At 45.2% G+C, this 19,899-nt stretch overlaps 1 protein-coding gene across 1 annotated transcript in view; it reads left to right on the top strand.

Annotated features, from left to right (window-relative positions):
- The window catches only part of CFAP61 (cilia and flagella associated protein 61), a 676,218-nt gene that overhangs the window by 223,167 nt on the left and 433,152 nt on the right, over positions 1-19,899 (top strand). Inside the window, exon 15 of the mRNA XM_030196227.1 lies at positions 6,475-6,552. Coding sequence (XP_030052087.1) covers positions 6,475-6,552 — 78 coding nt within the window. The remainder of the gene's footprint in view (positions 1-6,474; positions 6,553-19,899) is intronic.

The following is a 19,899-nucleotide window of genomic DNA, read 5'->3' as shown; positions in this document are numbered from 1 at the left end:
CATTGAGTGTTTTATTATGTTTGACATTTGTTCTTTCAATTGTATACCACTTTGAGCAATTTCACTGGGATCAGGAGCACAGTCTAGAAAAAAGATAAAGAAATAAGCTATACAGACAAATTGTTTTGAATGCCGATGCCAGTGTTGCTCCAATGATCACTTCAGTGAGGGTTGTTAAAAGAGGTCATGCCTATTAAACAAGTACAGTTTTTATATTTCCAATTAAACCATATTATATCTGATTTCTACACTATACTTCTTTAAGCTACTTAGTTCCATTCTCTTAGATTCTCTTGTTGACATTCAAATACAAATTTACAAATTAACAAAATAAAAAGGAATAAATCATAAGTATGTTGTATCTCTTTGTCTATCTGCTTGGCTATGTCCTTCTGTCAGTGCCTAAACTAGTATAGATCCTGTCTCATGTTTATGGCTACATAGGCTACTTCCTTCACTGTTGCAGTTTTGTGCATTTTTGTGTTGGCTGCATGGCCCCATGCAAGAGCCAGCTGGGAAAAATAGATGCTGGTTGCTGGAGATGGATTGGCTGCTGGACAACCGGCAGCTAGAGGGAGACAACGGGAAGCATATAGTTTGCAATTCAGTGTAAAGTGGTCTGTGTACTAGAATGATATTCCCAAATGTGTATGTCCATTGGGAGTATATCCTTTGTATTTTAAATAAGCATGTATGCAAACTACCCAAGGATTTTTTAATTTGCCATTTTAGCATATATCTTAAACTTTCCAACAATAACACACAAATAAATAGAAATATTTATCAGATATTTTCATACATACATAAAGAAATTCCATTGTTCCTATGTTCTACGACCCAGTTTTTAAATCCTCTTCCAATTAAGGCCATTTTGGAGCACACCCCAAAAATTGTAGTTCTTGCTAAAGTTTGGATTGCTAACTGCCCAATAAAGATCCATTTCTCTTTCTTCTGAGTGATGTCTCTCTTTCAAACTGATGGCACTACTACCATGTGCCAAAATCAAGTAAGGCAGCTGCCACTGATTTTGAGGGTGCTGCTGCTAATACTACTGCTAACGTGTTGGGAGCTGGGGGAGAATAAAGACTGCTGCCACTGGCACAAGAGGAACATTTCAAGATACTGGGCCCTCCAGCTACTGAACTGTAAGACATTCTTATGGGCACTTTTTAAGTGTGTCTTGGCGAAATAATAAGATGGTCACCATTGCTGGATACAGAGGAGTGGCAGTTTTCTTTGCTGAAATTTAACTGGCAAAGGTCATGCTCTGAGAAGCTGTTAGAATGGATTAAAGGTTTTCTTACAAAATAGAGTTATAGCGTGAAGAAGAATGCAGAATTTTCAAGATCATGGTGCACAAAATATGGAGTTCCCCAGGGTTCTCCGCTGTCTCCAATTCTTTGTAATGTGTTTATGAGTTCCTTGGGTGGTTTTATGGAATCGTCACAATTTTTGGTTTTATCTTATGCAGATGATATTTTGATTCCACTAAGTCATGATTGTGAACAAAGTCGCCACTTAATTTTGGATTGTATAGAGAGAACCCAAAGATGGGCTTCTAAAAATGTATTAAAATTGAGCACTACCAAAACTAAGTTGTTGTATTTTGGTAGTTCAGACTCAGGTATTCCTAAGCCTATAAAATTGAAATTAGGAGAGCAACTGTCTTTTAAAATTTCTTCAAGGGTTTTGGGGTTTATCTTAGATTCTGAGTTGACTCTAGAAAAACAGGTGAATAATTTGAGTAGGGAGGGTTTTTTTTAAATAAATTATGTCAGTTAAATACAGTGAGGTCATTGTTTTTTCCGGAGGACTTTCTGGTACTGGTGCAGGCACTGGTTTTGACTCTTCTAGATTATTTTTATAAAAACTTCAACTTCTTCAGAACACTGCTGCTAAATTAATTTGTAGACGCAAAACGTTTGATCACTCATCCACTTTGTTGAGTATGTTGCATGGTTGTCCGTCGAGGCCTAGGTGGAATTTAAGATAGCATGCTGGATATATAACTTTTTTTCAGTAAATTGTCCATTATCTCGTTTTAGTTGTGTGCTTAAATTGGGATTTCCATCGGTTAAGAATATTAAACACATGTGATTTCATGTAAGCTCTTTCTCCTGTGGAATATGGTACCTTTGCAAATTAAGTCTTTACGTAATTATTTTTAATTTCATAAAGGTTTAAAGACTGTTCTATTTAGTAAAGTTTTTGATTTAATTAGTGAATTTTAATTCTGAATTTTGCTTTTTTTCTTAAAGGCAAGTTTAGGGATTTGCTGTGTTACCCACTTTGATTCCTGGGTAGATATAAGCTGGATATAAGTACCAGAATATAATAGAATATAATAGAAGAAGGGGTAACAACTCTAAAAGAACAGTGAGGCAGGAAAGAGGTGAACCAAGAGTGAACTTCACCAGTAATACCAAGAGAAGAGAGATGAGAAAGGAGGAGGGAGTGATCCACAAGGTCGAAAGCTGCAGAAAGATCAAGAGAAACAGCCAAAACAATTTTGTGTTGATCAAGAAAGGAGTTGATATCACTCAAAAGTGCTGTCATAATAGTGTGTTCTGAACCCTGATTGATGGGGATGCAGTGCTAAAACCTTATCAGAAAAGGAGGTTAATTGGTCAAAAACTACTTTTTGAGAACTTTAGACATGAACTTAAGATTTGAGATGGGACGGTAATTACTAGGGACTGAGAGGTCACGATTAGTTTTTTTTCAGGATAGGACAGATGATAACCAGTTTCCAGATGTCTGGGAACTGACCTGAGGAAAGGCTGAGATTGATTATTAATAAAAGAGTAGGAAGGAGGCATAATTCAGGGATTTTCAACCATGATGAAGGAATTCGATCACTTATGCAGAAGGTAAGCCTCATGGAGGACAGAACTTTGCCCAAAAAGAGAAAAGTTTGAGTCTGGAAAGAGGACCAAACAGATGAGATGGAGTACTAGGAGTAGAAAGCAAGGGCTGAAGTAAAGAAGCAATTTTATTAGAAAAGAATAATGCAAGGGTCTCTGCTGTGGGCCAATCAGTCGCCTGAAAATTGGGGTGATGCGCCTGGCCTTGGTGGAATTGCTCCCTCTGCTTCAAGGGAAGACAGTCTGGGTGATGACGGACGACATCACAGTGGTAGCCTATATAAACAAACAGGGAGGTACCAGGAGCCAGGCAGTGGCGTTGGAAGCTGTGAATCTTTGCCGTTGAGCAGAGAGGCATCTACAGGCCTTGTCAGCAGTTCATATAGTGGTCAAGAACAATGTCCAGGTGGACTTTCTCAGCCACTTCCAATTAGATCCTGGTGAGTGGGAGCTGGGATTGGAGGCCTTTCATCTCATTCAGAACCAGTGAGGTCAACCAGTGTTTGACCTGATGGCTACATGCTCCAGTGCCAAGGCAGAGCAATTCTTCAGCCACTGGAGGAAGACATCCTTGCTGGGGATTCATGCCTTGGTTCAGCTGTGGCCAGCAGAGGAGCCCCTATATGTTTTCTCTCTGTGGCCTCTGACAGGCCACCCCTTGTGCAGAATAACATGCCAGCCTCATCTTATCCTTCTTGTGGACCTTGTGCACCTATTGGTAACCAAGCCACTTCTTCTACCCAGAGGATGCAGCCTTCTTTGTCAGGATCCAGTGAAAATGCAGGATCTGGATCCCTTTTGTTTTATGGTTTGGCCCCTGAAAGGAAGCATTTAGCGAGGCATTGTTTTTCACCCACAGTTGTCTCTCCTTGCTTAAATCCCAGAATTCTTCCACCTCATTGGCTTATGTGCAGGATTAGTATGTTTTTGAGATTTGGTGTGCTGAGTGGTCCCTGTCCCCTTGGAAGACACAGTGTCACAGTTGCCCCTGAGTCCCTTACCTCCACATCGGGGCCCCATGTGACGCACACCGCTGCCCTCCATGCTGCTCCCTCCTCCGGCCTGCCAACAGCTGTGTGTACTCGCAGGGGGGGAGGCTGGATTCGGGTTGACACTGCTCGGGCCTGCTCTTCGATGACATCATTATCCTGGGCCACCTTCTGCAGTTGCTGCTCTGTGCTTTTTTGCCTTGCAACAGGTCGTCCTGGTTCCAACCCTGGTCCCAGTTTCCAGCTCAGCTTCTGCTTCCAGCCCTAGTTCCAACTTCCAGCTCTGCTTTAGCTTCCAGCCCTGGTTCCAGCTTCCAGCACAGCCTCAGCTTTCAGCACAGCTTCTGCTTCCAGTCCTGGTTCCAGCACAGCTCCTGCTTCCAGTCCTGGTTCTAGTTCCAGCACAGCTCCTGCTTCCAGTCCTGGTTCCAACTCCAGCACAGCTTCAGCTTCCAGTACTGGGTACAGCTTCCTGCTTCCTTCGATGCCTCTAGTGGAGCAGTCCCTTCTGCAGGGACTCACCCATCACTTGCTACAGTTTGTCTGTTCCCTGGGCAGGTAGGCAGTACTGTTTTTCACTGCGGTCTAAGGGCTCACTCATCCTGAAATGTGACACACAGATTTCTGGTGGTTTAGGTTTTTTGCAGAAACAGCTGGATCAGGGCCTGGCACTGAATTCCATAAAAGTCCAAGCAGCTGCCCTTTCCAGTTTTTGTGCCACAATGCATGGCCTTTTTTTGGCAGTGCATGGAGAGATGGCCCGGTTTCTGAAGGAAGTTGCTCATTTGTGCTCACCGTACTCCCTTCTTTCCTTTCCTGGGTCCTGAATTTGGTCTTTTGGATGCTCTCTGGGGCTCCCTATGAGCCTTTATGGTATGCCTCAATCAAGGATCTTACCTTGAAGTAGTAGTGCAGCCATGGGGGGGGAGGGGGCCTTGGGGGAATGAGCCCCCCAATTTGGGTTCCTTCTCCCCAAAGTCTGCTGGTTTGGCTAGTGGGGGTCCACAAGCCCCACCAGCATAATCTTTCCTGCAGCAATATTTGCCATCGCGCTGCCTGTTTTGCTTCCCCCTCTTGCTAGTTCATTCTCGGTTTTAATGAAATTGAGCATACACGAGCTTCACACATGCTCAGTTTCACTAAAACCGAACATGTGCGCCGGGGTGGGAAAGTAGGGCAGGCAGGGTGGAGCAGAATATTGCCACAGGAAGGCTTTTGCTGGCGGGGCTTGGGACCCCCACCAACCCATGTTTGTGAGGTTGTGGCTGGGCAAATAGCGGGGAGGTGGGCCAAAATTTGCTTCCCCCCCACTTTGGGCTTAGCCCCCCCTCCACAAATAAATCAAGGTCTGGCTATGTCTCTGCCTTGAAGGTGCTTTTCCTTGTAGCGATCACTGCAGTTCGGAGATCATGGATTTGCAAATGTCTTGCTGGGACTCATTCCTCTCCTTTTCAGAGGATTCGGTGTCCATCCGCACAGTTCCCTCCTTTCTGCCCAAGGTGGTTTAGCCATTCCATGTGAACCAGGGCGTCTGTTTTCCCTACTTTCCGAAGGATGGTTCTGATTCCTTGAATCAGAGACTATACAAGTTAGACTTCCGGAGAACATTGTTTTGTTACCTGGAGCAGACAAATACATTTCATATTTCCTTTTCTTAAAGTTCACATCTTTAGTAAGCATATTTGTGGAATTTTGCATTTCTGATCATCTGTTCATTCTGTTCCATGGTCCTCGTAAGGGCCAGGTGGCCTCCAAAGTCGCTATTGTGTTTTGGATCAAGGCCGCCATAGAAACAGCCTATGTTTGTAGTAAGCCAACTCAACAAGGGCTCAGGTGACCTCATAAGTGGAGGCCCAGAAGGTCGTCCCAGAGGAGATCTGTAGGGTGGCATCATGGTCATCACTTCATTCTTTTATGAAGCATTACAAGTTGGTTGTGCTCACCAGGGCTTGCTCAGACTTTTGCATTGCTGTCCTCAGGGAAACGTTGACTTCCCCCGTCCAGTAGTTCTGCTTGGGTGTATCCCTGTTGTTCAGAACAGCATAGCCAGACAACAATGAAGATGAAATTATGTCTTACCTGATAATTTCCTTTCCTTTAGTCAGCTGTACCATTCTGAAACCTACCCTTGGAAGGCTAAGTCACGGGGCTCTCGAGGTGCTCTGCTCTTTCCCTTACAGTTAATAAAAAAGAAAGGAAGAAAAATTAATGATGAGAGGAAACAATGAGGCAATCGTAGCAAATGCCACTCTGTGGTAGTATGCTCACTTGGTGATCATTGCAACTGCAGTGGCTGATGGAGCCATGGGTGTTTGTTAGAAAATGACCTTCTGCTGTTTAGGCAGATGCATACTGGAGATTTCTCTGAGCACCAGCAGTTTATACCAGTGAGTTCAATGGAAAAGACCAGTTTTTTTCTTTACCTCCATCTAGATAACAACCCACTTGTTCAGAACGGTGCTGTTGACTAAAGGAAAAGAAATTATAAGGTAAGACATAATTTCACCTTAAAGTAGTAGCGTATTTCAGTGAATCTAGCCCTGAATTTGTTGTCCCTTGCTTGGCATTCAAGCATTAAAAGTTCAAATAAATAAGTTCACATTGGTATTTTATTTTATCAGGATGGGACACCAGTTCAGGCATTTGTGGCAAACGTTTTGGATCAGATTGTTGGTGTTGCTATCATCAGAAACGAGGAGGTAAACCATTTTTCTTTACCATTTATATTATAATTTAGATTTTTTCAACTTGAAATAGTATAGTGGAATACTGTAATAATAATGCACATTTTAACCATGAAATTGTTTATCATTGCACCACTGGTCTCCAGGAAAGTACCTATTTTGTTGAGATATTTGCCAGACCTTATAAAAATATACTACAAGAGGAGATAGATACATTCCATTTATTGAGGAGGCAATAATCAGAACTGTCTGCGTCAATGCAACATCAGTGAATACATTTTTTTCTTGCAGTTCTGCTAATATTAATCAAAGCAAAGAGCACACTCATTTTTTTGGTTAGTTTAATAACGTGCAAAAAAAGAAAAAAAAACTACCTCCTTGTTCTGTGGGTACTTTTCCCCATGGATATAATGTGTGGAACAAGAGTTTGGAATGGGTTTGAAATCAGTTCCTGTGGGACATAAAATGCTTATCTTCATATTCCATATCATCATGCTGATCAATCCATAGACTGGTGGGTTGTGTCCATCTACCAGCAGGTGGAGATAGAGAGCAATCTTTTGCCTCCCTATATGTGGTCATGTGCTGCCGGAAACTCCTCAGTATGTTCTCTATCTCAGCAGGTGGTGGTCACACACAGCAGCAGCTCTGGCTAGGCCTCCAAGCCTAATTTTTAGGTTTTGTTGAGTGCCTGGGGTTGAGGGCTCTTCTTGAGCAAGTGCAAACCTGGTGGCGCCAGGTCCCTCCTTTTCTCCCCCCTCCCGCTGGCTCCGTTAAAAAAAAAAAAAAAAATTTTGAACGTCCTTAAAGGCGTTTATTTCGACGTTTATTTAAACGTTTATTGCAGCTACTCACTGGGACACCATGTCGTTACAGCTCGGAGCGGAAAGCAGGTAATTTTTACCTTTTTATAGCGGGCAGGAGGTTCCCCGATTGATCTCCACGTGGCCGATGGCGTCGGAGGGCGAGGGCGCAAAGAGTCGCTCCCCTGATCGCTTGGGCGCTTCTAGAGGGGATGCGGGGGTCTTAAAGTCTGATTCGCCCTTGTTGGGTGACAGTTTCGTGACCGATGAGTGTCCCGGTCCTTCCTCCGGTGTGGCGGTTTTTCCCGCCATAAACGCCCATCCCCCGCTGCTCGCCTCCGCCATCTTGGCCGGCCACGCGGCTCGGACGGCTTCTTCTTGGGCCGCCCTTGAGGTGGGAGACATTAATGCCATGAACGCCCTTAATTTGGGCGACGGCACAAAAGCGGCTAAAGTTAAGCGCCGTTCTTCCCGCGCGGCTCCTTCGCGGAGTGTCGCGCCGGACGCCATCTTGGATGTGCAGCATGTCTCTCCCCCGCTCTTGCGAGCGCCGGTTGAGGGTGCGTCTAGGGCTGTCGCCCAGGCTGCGGAAGTGCACAGTCTGGGGGGTTTCTCCCCCGAGTTTGTTTTGCTGCTGCATCAGGCCTTCCTTATGCAAAACGCTGCCCCTGCTCCCTCGTCTGGTAAAGAGGTTGAGGCCCCCGGAGGTAAACGCCCTCGGGTTGATTCCCAGGCCGTGGAGGCCTTTGTCTCCTCCGATGTAGATGAGGGCAGCGTATCTGAGTTCTCCCAACGGTCCTTTGCGGATTCCTTGGAGGAGACGGATCCCCGCTCGGATGGAGCGGATGACCCCTCTGCAGCGCGACTCTTTAGCTCAGAGGATTTGCCCAACCTGTTGGTGCAGGCCATGGGCATTTTGAAGATTTCCTCTCCGGAGGACGTCTCTCCCTCAGCCCCTGTTGGCTCTGCCATTATGCTGGGGACGAAGCGCCCGCCTAGAACCTTCCACGTGCATGATGCCATGCACACCTTAATTTCGGCTCAATGGGATGTCCCGGAAGCGAGCCTTAAAGTGGCTAGGGCTATGTCCCGCCTCTATCCTTTGCCTGAAAGTGAACGTGAGGCCTATCTGTGGCCTACCATGGATTCTTTAATCACTGCGGTGACTAAGAAAACGGCGTTGCCGGTGGAAGGTGGCACGGCCCTAAAGGACGCCCAAGACAGAAGATTGGAGGCGGCCTTAAGGTCGTCCTTTGAGGCGGCTGCTTTAAGTTTGCAGGCCTCAGTTTGCGGCTCCTATGTGGCCAGGGCGTGCCTGACTATGGTGCAGCGGGCTTCCCCCTCGGATCATTCCTTGAGGGCTGATTGGCCAGCCCTGGAATCGGGCTTAGCCTATTTGGCAGACTTGCTGTATGATGTCTTGAGGGCCTCAGCTAAAGGCATGGCTCAGACAATCTCTGCGTGGCGGTGGCTTTGGCTGAAACATTGGTCTGCTGACCACGCCTCTAAATCCCGCCTGGCTAGATTGCCTTTTAAAGGCAAGCTGCTCTTTGGGGTCGAGCTGGACAAAATCGTGACCGATCTCGGCACGTCTAAGGGCAAGAAGTTACCAGAGGTCAGGGCTCGGGCTAGTACTCGACCCGGTACCTCCAGAGGACGGTTTCAGGAAGCCCGTCGGTACCGCCCAGGCAGGTCGGGCTCCTCTGCCCCCTCTTCCTTCAAGAGGAACTTCTCCCCCAAGCAGCATTCCTTTCGCAGAGACCGCCGTCCCGAAGGTGCTCCCTCCGGTCCTCCCCCAGGGTCTCGTACCCAATGACGGGGCCTTGGTCCACGCCCCAGTGCAGATTGGAGGACGGCTGTCCTCGTTTCTGGGCGAGTGGACCACAATAACTTCAGACGCTTGGGTGCTGGAAGTCATCAGAGACAGCTACAAGCTAGAGTTCTGCCGACCCTTAAGAGACGGGTTTGTACTCTCTCCCTGCAAGTCTCCGGTCAAAGCTGTGGCAGTGCAGCAGACCTTGGACAATCTGATCCGCCTGGGTGCGGTCGTTCCGATGCCAGAAAATCAGCTTGGCAAGGGGCGTTACTCCATTTACTTTGTGGTACCAAAGAAAGGAGGTTCTGTACGGCCTATCCTCGACCTCAAAGGGGTCAATCGGGCCTTGAAAGTTCGGCACTTTCGCATGGAGACTCTCCGCTCTGTTATAGCGGCAGTGAAGGCAGGGGAGTACCTGGCATCCTTGGACATCAAGGAAGCGTACTTGCATATTCCCATCTGGCCTCCTCATCAACGCTTTCTGCGTTTTGCAGTCCTGGGCCGACACTTCCAGTTCAGAGCCCTCCCGTTCGGGTTGGCTACTGCTCCGCGGACCTTTTCCAAAGTAATGGTGGTCATCGCGGCCTTCCTGAGGAAGGAAGGAGTACAAGTCCATCCTTATCTGGACGACTGGTTGATCCGAGCCCTCTCTTATGCAGAGTGCGGCAAAGCTGTGAACCGGGTGGTTGCTCTTTTGAGCTCCCTGGGGTGGATCATCAACTGGGAGAAAAGCCAGCTGCGCCCAACTCAGTCCCTGGAGTATCTGGGAGTTCGATTCGACACCCAAGTGGGCAGAGTGTTCCTGCCAGACAATCGGATTGTCAAGCTTCAGGCTCAGGTGGACCAGTTCCTAGTAGCCTCTCCTCTTCGGGCTTGGGACTATGTGCAGCTGTTGGGCTCTATGACGGCCACGATGGAAGTAGTGCCCTGGGCCAGGGCTCATATGAGACCACTACAACACTCTCTGTTGCAGCGCTGGACTCCGATGTCGGAGGATTATGCTGTGCGCCTTCCCTTGGACCCAGCAGTGCGCAAGGCGCTGAGCTGGTGGACGCAGACAGACAAGTTGTCTGCAGGAATGCCTCTGGTGACCCCGGAGTGGATTGTCATCACGACGGACGCCTCTTTGTCGGGCTGGGGAGCCCACTGCTTGGGAAGGACAGCGCAGGGGCTCTGGTCTCCTGCGGAGGCAAAGTGGTCTATCAACCTCCTGGAACTCAGAGCCATTCGGTTGGCGCTTTTGGAGTTCATCCCGGTACTGGCGTTGAAGCCTGTACGGGTCCTGTCGGACAATGCCACGGCTGTGGCCTATGTCAACCGCCAGGGAGGTACCAAGAGCGCCCCTCTAGCCAAGGAGGCCATGAATCTATGCCAGTGGGCGGAAGTGAACCTGGAACAGCTGTCAGCGGCCCACATTGCCGGAGTCATGAATGTCAAGGCGGACTTTCTCAGTCGCCATACCTTGGAGCCCGGAGAGTGGCAGCTATCTGCTCAGGCGTTCTTGGATATCACGAAGCGCTGGGGCCAGCCGAGCCTAGATCTGATGGCGTCATCGGCCAATTGCCAAGTGCCGCGCTTTTTCAGCAGAGGACGGGACCCTCGATCCCTGGGAGTAGATGCTCTTCTCCAACAGTGGCCGACACAAGAGCTTCTCTATGTGTTCCCGCCCTGGCCCATGTTGGGCAGGGTGCTAGACCGGGTGGCAAGGCATCCGGGCCGGATAATCCTGGTGGGTCCGGATTGGCCCAGACGTCCCTGGTATGCGGACTTGATCAGGCTCTCAATCGACGATCCTCTGCGGCTGCCAGTGGAGCAGGGCCTGTTACATCAGGGTCCCGTGGTGATGGAGGATCCCTCCCCCTTTGGTCTTACGGCCTGGCTATTGAGTGGCAGCGTCTGAGGAAGAAGGGCTTCTCAGACAAAGTCATCGCCACTATGCTGAGAGCGAGGAAGCGCTCTACTTCTACTGCTTACGCCAGGGTTTGGCGTACCTTTGCAGCGTGGTGTGAAGCAGGCTCATTTTCTCCATTCACTGCTCCAATTTCTTCAGTGTTGGCATTCCTGCAAGAAGGTCTGGAGAAAGGCCTGTCGCTCAGTTCCCTTAAAGTCCAGGTAGCGGCCCTGGCTTGCTTCAGGGGCCGCCTGAAGGGTGCTTCCCTGGCTTCGCAGCCAGATGTGGTGCGTTTTCTCAAGGGAGTTAATCACCTGCGCCCTCCTCTGCACTCAGTGGTGCCTGCGTGGAATCTCAACCTGGTGCTAAGAGCATTACAGAAGCCGCCTTTTGAACCCTTGTCGAGGGCATCTCTGAAAGACCTGACGTTGAAAGCAGTCTTTTTGGTGGCTATCACTTCAGCCAGAAGAGTTTCCGAGCTCCAGGCGCTCTCATGTAGAGAGCCTTTTCTGCAGTTCACTGAGGCAGGAGTGACTATTCGCACAGTGCCTTCCTTCCTGCCCAAGATTGTTTCTCGCTTCCATGTGAATCAGCAGCTCTGTCTCCCTTCCTTTCGTAGGGAGGACTACCCAGAGGAATACTCTGCTCTTAAATATCTGGATGTGAGACGGGTCATCATCAGATACTTGGAAGTGACCAATGATTTCCGGAAATCGGATCATCTGTTTGTCCTGTTTGCAGGTCCTCGTAAGGGTCTGCAGGCTGCGAAGCCTACAGTGGCAAGATGGGTCAAGGAAGCCATTGCAGCGGCTTATGTGGCCGCGGGGAAGGTGCCGCCTATCCAGCTGAAGGCTCACTCCACTAGAGCTCAGGCGGCCTCGATGGCAGAGGCCGGGTCCGTCTCCTTGGAAGAGATATGCAAGGCGGCAACTTGGGCATCAGCCCATACATTTTCCAAGCATTACCGCTTGACTGTGGCGGCACGGGCGGAGGCCCGGTTTGGATCTTCAGTGTTGAGGTCAGGGATTTCAATGTCCCGCCCTGGGTGAGTACTGCTTCGGTACATCCCACCAGTCTATGGATTGATCAGCATGATGATATGGAAGGTAAAATTATGTATCATACCTGATAATTTTCTTTCCATTAATCATAGCTGATCAATCCATAGCCCCTCCCAGATATCTGTACTGTTTATATTCTGGTTGAATTTTTAGGTTCAAGTTTAGTCTTCAGTTACTTCAGGAGGACTTCGTGTTCAAGTTTTTTCACTTGGATTCTTCAAGAGTTGAGACGAGTTTGTGTTACAGTGAGCTGCTGCATTCCTCTCCCCTCCGTTTTACGGGGCTGGATTGAGACTTAAATTCTGCCGGCACTCCCTCCCGCTTCGTGCGGCTGTAGGGCAGCTTTGTACCCCTCCCGCTTCGGCGGTGGTAGGGTCAGTCAGCTCCTCCCGCGGTTGCGGTTGCAGGATAAGCCAGATCCCCCCGCATCGGCGGGGTGGTGTCCCTCCCCCGGTCCGCGGGGATGAGCTGGACGGATTCCCCTCCCCCACTTGTGTGGGGATGAGCTGGGTTAATTCCCCTCCCCCGTTTCGGCGGTGGTGAGCTGGGCAGAGTGTCCCTTTGTGGGTGTAATTCTCTAAGTGCTGAGTCCTGCGGATGGAGCTTGGATATCGACATACTGAGGAGTTTCCGGCAGCACATGACCACATATAGGGAGGCAAAAGATTGCTCTCTATCTCCACCTGCTGGTAGATGGACACAACCCACCAGTCTATGGATTGATCAGCTATGATTAATGGAAAGAAAATTATCAGGTATGATACATAATTTTACCTTATTGCTTTAGGAACGCTCTGAAAAACTACCTATTTGAATGGGATCTTAATGTTAATGTTTTAAAGTAACTGAGTTGTTGGTGTGATGTGAGACTCTTGCCCCCTGTATACTTTAGCTGTGTGGCAATTCCGACACAGCCCATTTAAAGTGAATGGGCTGTGTCAGCATTAGAGCACAGCTTAGTAAACAGGAGGTTTGGTTTGTTAACCGCAGTGAACTTTTTGGGATGCAAGCAGTATATAAAACCTCTATAAAATAGAATAGAATACCTGTAGAGATTTTCACCTCTTTTTTTTTTTTTTTTCTTTAGGTACTTTTCTCTTGGATGTAATGTATGTATATGTGTTATTTCCTCCCCTGCCCTAAACATGCTTTGAGGAGAGCCAATATACAATCTCTCCCTTACCCAGTCTCCTAAGTTCCTCTCCCATCTTTCACCCACTTCAGTAGTCCCCAATTCCCATCCTCTGTACTCACTCTCTTTGCCATCATCTACCCTCGACTGCATCTCATCACCCTATTGGTCCCAGCTCCATCCATGTCTCCTTCCCTCCCTTGCCTCCAAGGTCACTCTTCTGTCTGTTACCCTATACCCCATGCCCAATAGCTTCTCTTTCACCATTTTTTTTAACCCCTTTCTACCCTAACTCAACTCCCTTCAGAAACTCATCCCCTTCTTCTATACCCCTCACCAGTACCCCAATCCCTTTTCATTGCCTCTTATCCTCTTTCCAGTCTTCCAGGTCATTCACATTATTTCTCAACCTTTCCCCATATCATCCCCTTTTCTTGCCCTTCATCTCATATCCCTATTTTCACATCCTGCTTCTTCCCCTCTCCCACCCCCAGTCCCATCCATCTCCTGCTCCTTCCCTCTGCTCCACCTCTCCCAGTCCCATCCATCTACTGCTTCTTCTCTCTGCTCATCACCCCTCCCAGTCCCATTCATCTCCTGCTCCTTCCCTCAGGAGTTGGGATGATGACATCAAAAAGTTGAAGACAATTAAGTTAGTCTGTTTCCCCCTTCCCCGCGCAGCCATCATCTAGTACATTCAAAACAAAGCAAGCAAACCTATGAGCTGCTACATCCTTGTTGTCGTTCTTTATTGTTGGTAGCATTTTTATTTAATCTCACTTATTTTCAAACATGCTGGCTTGTGCAGCATATGGATGTACACAGAGGAAGTATTGGTTTCATCGATTAGAGTACTAATTTGTTCTACATTTTAAATCAGTGTCATTTGGAGGGGCTGGCTATAGGGACGCCCCCTGTATTCATGCAGAGATGTTTTTTTTTTTTTTTAATGTTAGTAAAGGGCCACCAAGTGACCAAAACAGACATCAGATGCAGATATGATTCCATGTGCCCCAATGGAAAGAGAGTTTAATTCTATTTCCATTAAATTTCAATATATTCCATCTTTATAACACTAGGCTTCCCAAAGGCAGATTACAGAAACAGATGAACAGTTAAGATCAAGAAACAGGATATTCTCACTGAAATTTCTACATCTGTATTGTATAGAACAGTGCAGAAAAATGCATACAAAGTACAGAGATAACTGCTTGTTTCTACCAGCTTCCCATATCTAGATTTAAATATCATGAAATAAAAATTGAACATCACTAAAAGCTGTTTTAGTGATGTTCAATTTTTATTTCATGGTATTTAAATCTAGATATAGGAAGCTTTCAAATAAATTAAAAAGCTGTCAAATATGTAAAAAAGAAAATCTTTTGTCCTCTACCTTTGAAGGCACTGCCTAATGCTTATCGAACTGGCATAGCTTAAACTTTTTACAGTAGGACCACACATTTATTTTTAATAATCTTTTGCTACTGCTTTAGCATACTCACAGCACATGCCGCAGAATGGTCCCTGGACCCTTCTTACCTTACCCCCTACAGCCAAGCCAGCCGTTAAAGAAGAAAGAAGAACAACTCAGAGCTCACATCCATCAGCCTCACACAGCCAAGGCCAAGCGCCACCGACGAGGACCGTGTGCTGAAGAGGACCCTGGCCTGGGCCCCACCTGCCCCCACATTGCTGCCTGCCTGCACTGCTTGAAGCCAGGAGCAGGAGGAGAAGAATGTTGTTGAGCCAGCTCACAACGGCCGCAGCTCTCCGGACGACTTTCTCCTCCTGGCTTCAAGCACTTCTGCAGGCAGCACAGTGTGGGGACGGGAGACAGGGAGTGTGCGGACACTGGACGGCTCACAGCAGCGGGCGATGATGACCGGACGACGATCCTGTTCCTGCGTGCAAGCAGGAAGTTGGTGGCATAGGCGGAAAGGTGAGATGCTGCCTTGCATAGGCGCCGTTTTTTTTGAAAAATCGATTTAGGGGAGCGACCACTCCCCCTGCGCCCCACCTAGCTATGCCACTGGTTGCTAGCTGGCAGGGGAGAGAGAGATGAGAGGTGATGGTGAGAGAGAGAGGAGTTGCTAGATGGCAGGGGTAGGAGGAAAGAGTTAGTGAAGAACTGGGGAATAAGTGAAAGGAGACTGGGAGGGCCACAATGAGGGAAAGAGATGGAAAGCTGATGGAAGAGGTGAAGAAGACAGAAGAAGAGAAAAAAAATGACATATGGACAGGAGACCCATTGAGAGTTAAAAGAAGATAGGAAACCAGTGACCAGGACCAACACAATTAGAAAAACTAAATGGCCAGACAGCAAAGGTAGAAAAAAGAATTTTGCTTTTAATTTAGGATGAAGTAATGCAGTAGCCATTTTAATCCACTTTAAAACTTAAATATATATAAAAGAAAAATTCATTTTTTTGACTAGCCTTCAGAGACCAAAACCTAATTCTCTTTGTCATGACAGTATACTGCTGTAATAGTATTATTTATTATTATTTATTGCATTTGTATCCCACATTTTCCCACTTATTTGCAGGCTCAATGTGGCTTACAGAGTATGGTAATGACATAATTATTTCATTTCATGATAACAGGTATAGTTCTTAGTGTTTGAAGATTAGGTAAGGGAGGGTCAACAGTATGCTTGTCCTGACTTTAAAGAAGGAGCTTTTGACCTCTGAAAACTAGTCAAAAATGTAATGTTAATCCAATAAGAAGCTATCACCTTATTTTCTGTTTTTGTTTTGTTTATTTTTGATGTAGCAATTGTAATATGTCAGTTTCTGAAATATACATCTGCTCTCTATATTTTGCACTGTACACAGAGACATCACTGTTTCTATTTCTTTGGTTTTGCTCTGTGTGGAGAGAATGGCTTCTTGGGGTTCAGTTTAATTTTTTCTACTTTTTTTTTTATTTTGTAATTACTTATCCTATGCTTGATGAATGTCTACCTGTGATTGTTTGTGAAAAAGGCTGGGTATCCTGTTAGCATGAAGTGTTTGTGTAGGACTGATCTGTACTAATCCAGCTTGTTTATTTAGTTATTATGCAACGACAATCTGAGGTTGCAGATTCAACCACATCTACTCGAATACTAGTGATGGTGGTTGATAAGTTCTGTCTATGAACTTCGCTCTTTTTGCCTCAACAGCCCCATTTCTTTTTGCAAAAGATTTTTAATGATTGTTAAAAGATACAGTAAAGTCCCACTGCAAGCTTAGTACCAAGAATCAGATACAGCACATTCCTCTCAGTCCACAGGGAGTATGCCTGTCCAGTGACATAGACACACCTCATAGTATCCAGTAGACTCCCTGTTCTCTTCCTCCAATTCTGAATCACAAGGAGGACATTATTTACCTCCTTTCTCTCCCAAGGACAGAAGACCCCGAAAATGCGTTTGGAAAATTTCCAAACTCTAGATTTATTCAGCACAAGTCCTGGGAGATTCTCTTTCCTCTATAACAGAAGGAAAAGCCTTGTTCTGACATGTTGAGTCCAGTTTTTAGAGGCTTCCAACCATGGCCTTTTTTTACATGAGCAACCAAATCCAGGTCTCAAGAAAGTACTGTTACCCCCATGATCTGTAGTAATATTAAACGGAGATTTGCCCTTGGTTTAACCTCTGACTGACACAGGCTGAATATTGCCCCCCACCTTTAGAAAAAGGAGATAAAAAGACATTTTGAGTAGGAACAAAAGTTGACCAGACTATGTTAAATATTGTACAAATAATAGTCCTAACTTAAACAGGTAATTTATCTGTTTAAGTTTAAGACTATGTATTTAACAGTTTGACTTAAACAGATGACTGAAAATTTACTTCAGGGTATCTAGATAAGTAGTTTTTTCCCTTCAAGCTATCAGCCTGTATGCTCCTAAACCTCTTCTAGCGTCCACCCAACCTTTCGCTGTTCCTATAAGAAAATCTATTATTTCTAATTGACTATCAAATTATATATTTCATTGTTACTGCTCAGCAGGTTTGATCTTAAAAGGCCATGTCAGAAGTTGTATAGTTTGGGTGATGTAAGTAATTTTCCTTTACTGAACTCACTGTGAATTAATCATTTGCAATGCTGTCAATGGCACTGAGTTCACCGAGTTTAGATTGTTCTTATTTTCCAGACTATTTCCAGACAAATAGTCTCTCAGTCAGGAACAATGAAAAAAAAAGGAATTATGATAAACTAAAGTGAAAATATTCTTCTAATTTTCTTGGTCCAGTGATTTTCTGCTCTCCTTTGGGTTTCCAGCTCAAAAGGAGTCAATCTGTACTGGGCTGTGGTGCCATTAGTCTTTATTCATAACTTTCTTAGTTTTGCCATATTATCCCAACCCCAAACTGGCCCAGCCATTGCGAAGATGGATAGGGGCAACAGGTTATAGTTTTTTCCGGAATTCAGTGCACATGCACTCTAAGTTTGGGCACTAGGGAAATAATTCTATAACTGTCCACAAATAGACACCCAGAGAGCACCTGCTAGGAACCTATTCTATAAAGGAACATTTTTTTTATAGAATACTAGCATAATATCAAACATATGTGCCTATAATTTAGGTGTGAGCAAGTACTCATGCCTTAGTGCCAGAAATATGCGTGTAACTCATAGAATTCTATAAGTTATGCATGTAAAAGTCCTACCCATGCTCCACCCAGATTCTGCCCATTTGTATGCCTACCTGTGAAATACATGCTATGTAAGATATACACATATTTAGAGAATAATGCTTAGGTGGAATTTTGGCATTTCCATGTGTATGTGCACACGTATGCATGTATATATCTAATGGTTATACTTTCAAATAACACACCAAAAGAAATTAGTTAGAGGCCCACTAATATATCAGTATAGAATAGCCTCCAATCTGATCACTTTAACCAAAGACCTCAGCAGTGCACCTTTCTGGATCCATTAGTTTATGCCAGTAAGACTTACACATCCACATTCTCATTGGCCCCTTGGTATAAAGCTCAAACACTGTAAACTTTTTTTTCTTTAGTTTTTAATTTTTATATAAAGACTTTCAATCATTCATTTAATTCTTAAATAAATAATTTCAATTGGTTTTAAATTGGTTACATTAGTTTTAAAGATGATATCGCAATCAGCTGGTAGGGTTTAAAGCCAACATAGGTTGTGTTTCATTTTTCAGCTGTATCAGGGTATCCCCCTGCTTAGAACGGCACCAGCATTTCTCAGCCAACATCTCTCCCAGCTTAAAAACATATCCTATGTCAGCCGATTGAGATATCATCTTTAAGATGAGTATTTGGTGTTTTAAATGGTGGAACTCCTTACCACTCAAAATAAGAAATATACAGGAATATATTAGATTCTGCAAAATTCTCAAATCATTCCTATTCAAACAAACCCTCACAAAGAACAACATCTCAAACAACTAAATATTACTTGAATTGGTTATTACTCTATTTACTTCATGTACAATTTCTCATTCATAATAGATTTTCTAAATGTTAAACTTCCATAGCTATCCCAGTATGTTTATGATACTGTATTGTAAAATTGGATTCTTATAACAAATTACTTTCTTATGCATTATTCTTTATGTATCCTATACTGTTTATTGTAAGCCACATTGAACTCAAACTTGTTTGGGATAATGTGGGATATAAATGTCACAAATAAATATGCACATACATCCAACTCCTTCAGCTAGTTGTGCTTTGATCTCTATGAGATTAGATGCAGTAGCGGATTGGTTAACTGAGGACAAATTAAAACTCAATGCCAGTGAGTCTGTTGTCATGGTATTGCATTCACAACCTTCTGGTACTCATGCCTACCTGTACTATTAAAGGAACACCTTTTCCTTATCACTCATCTATCAAAATACTCAGGATTACTATAGATAATTCCTTATCCTTCCATTCTCATATCTCAAAAGTAGTATCCTCCTCCTTCTTCAACCTCAGACAAAAATGCTCCATTTAACCCCTTCTAGAACTGTCTTCTCTATGTATCGTTATTCAAGCTCTGGTGCTTTCCAAACTTGATTATTATAAATCACTCCTGGTTGGCTTACCTGCCACCAGATACACAGGCTACAATTAATACAAAATACTGTAATCAAACTTCTCTATGGTCATAAGAAATACAACTGTGTTACTTCACTTCTTTCAACAGAACACTGGCTTAGGATCCCATACAAATTCAACATTTTGTCTCACCAGATCCAATCATCTGGCCACTCCTCCTCTTTGGCCAACTTTCTCATTCCTTATTTCCCTGTTTGGGCTCTCAATCCTCTCAACAATGTCTCCTAATGGTACTCTAGTTCCATCAGGTTACCTGGATACTACCAGAATGTTATGCTTCAGTGTAATCACCCTTACCCTGTGGAATAGCCAACCCCCACCCTTTATCTGAGAATTGAAGAAAAATTCAGCTTTAAGCTTACTTCTCCTTTGCTTTCCCAGCCACATCCAAGACTAACTTTATTGAGCCTTCTTCCATATTACTTCTTTCACCAGCAGCCTTTGAAGTATAAGAACTCTTAATTTGTTGTCTCCCCTTATGTTTCCCTTTCCCTACTTCTCCTCTGTTGAAATTGTAGATCTTCCCTCCTTCTTCTTTCTTCTGTGTATGTTTTCATGTTGCTCTGTCTTACTGTGAAATGTCTTG

The sequence above is a fragment of the Microcaecilia unicolor genome, chromosome 3 (assembly GCF_901765095.1).
Source record: "Microcaecilia unicolor chromosome 3, aMicUni1.1, whole genome shotgun sequence".
NCBI classification, from domain to species: domain Eukaryota; kingdom Metazoa; phylum Chordata; class Amphibia; order Gymnophiona; family Siphonopidae; genus Microcaecilia; species Microcaecilia unicolor.
The sequence above is the reverse complement of the archived record's forward strand: the minus strand, read 5'-3'. Positions and strand labels throughout refer to the sequence as shown.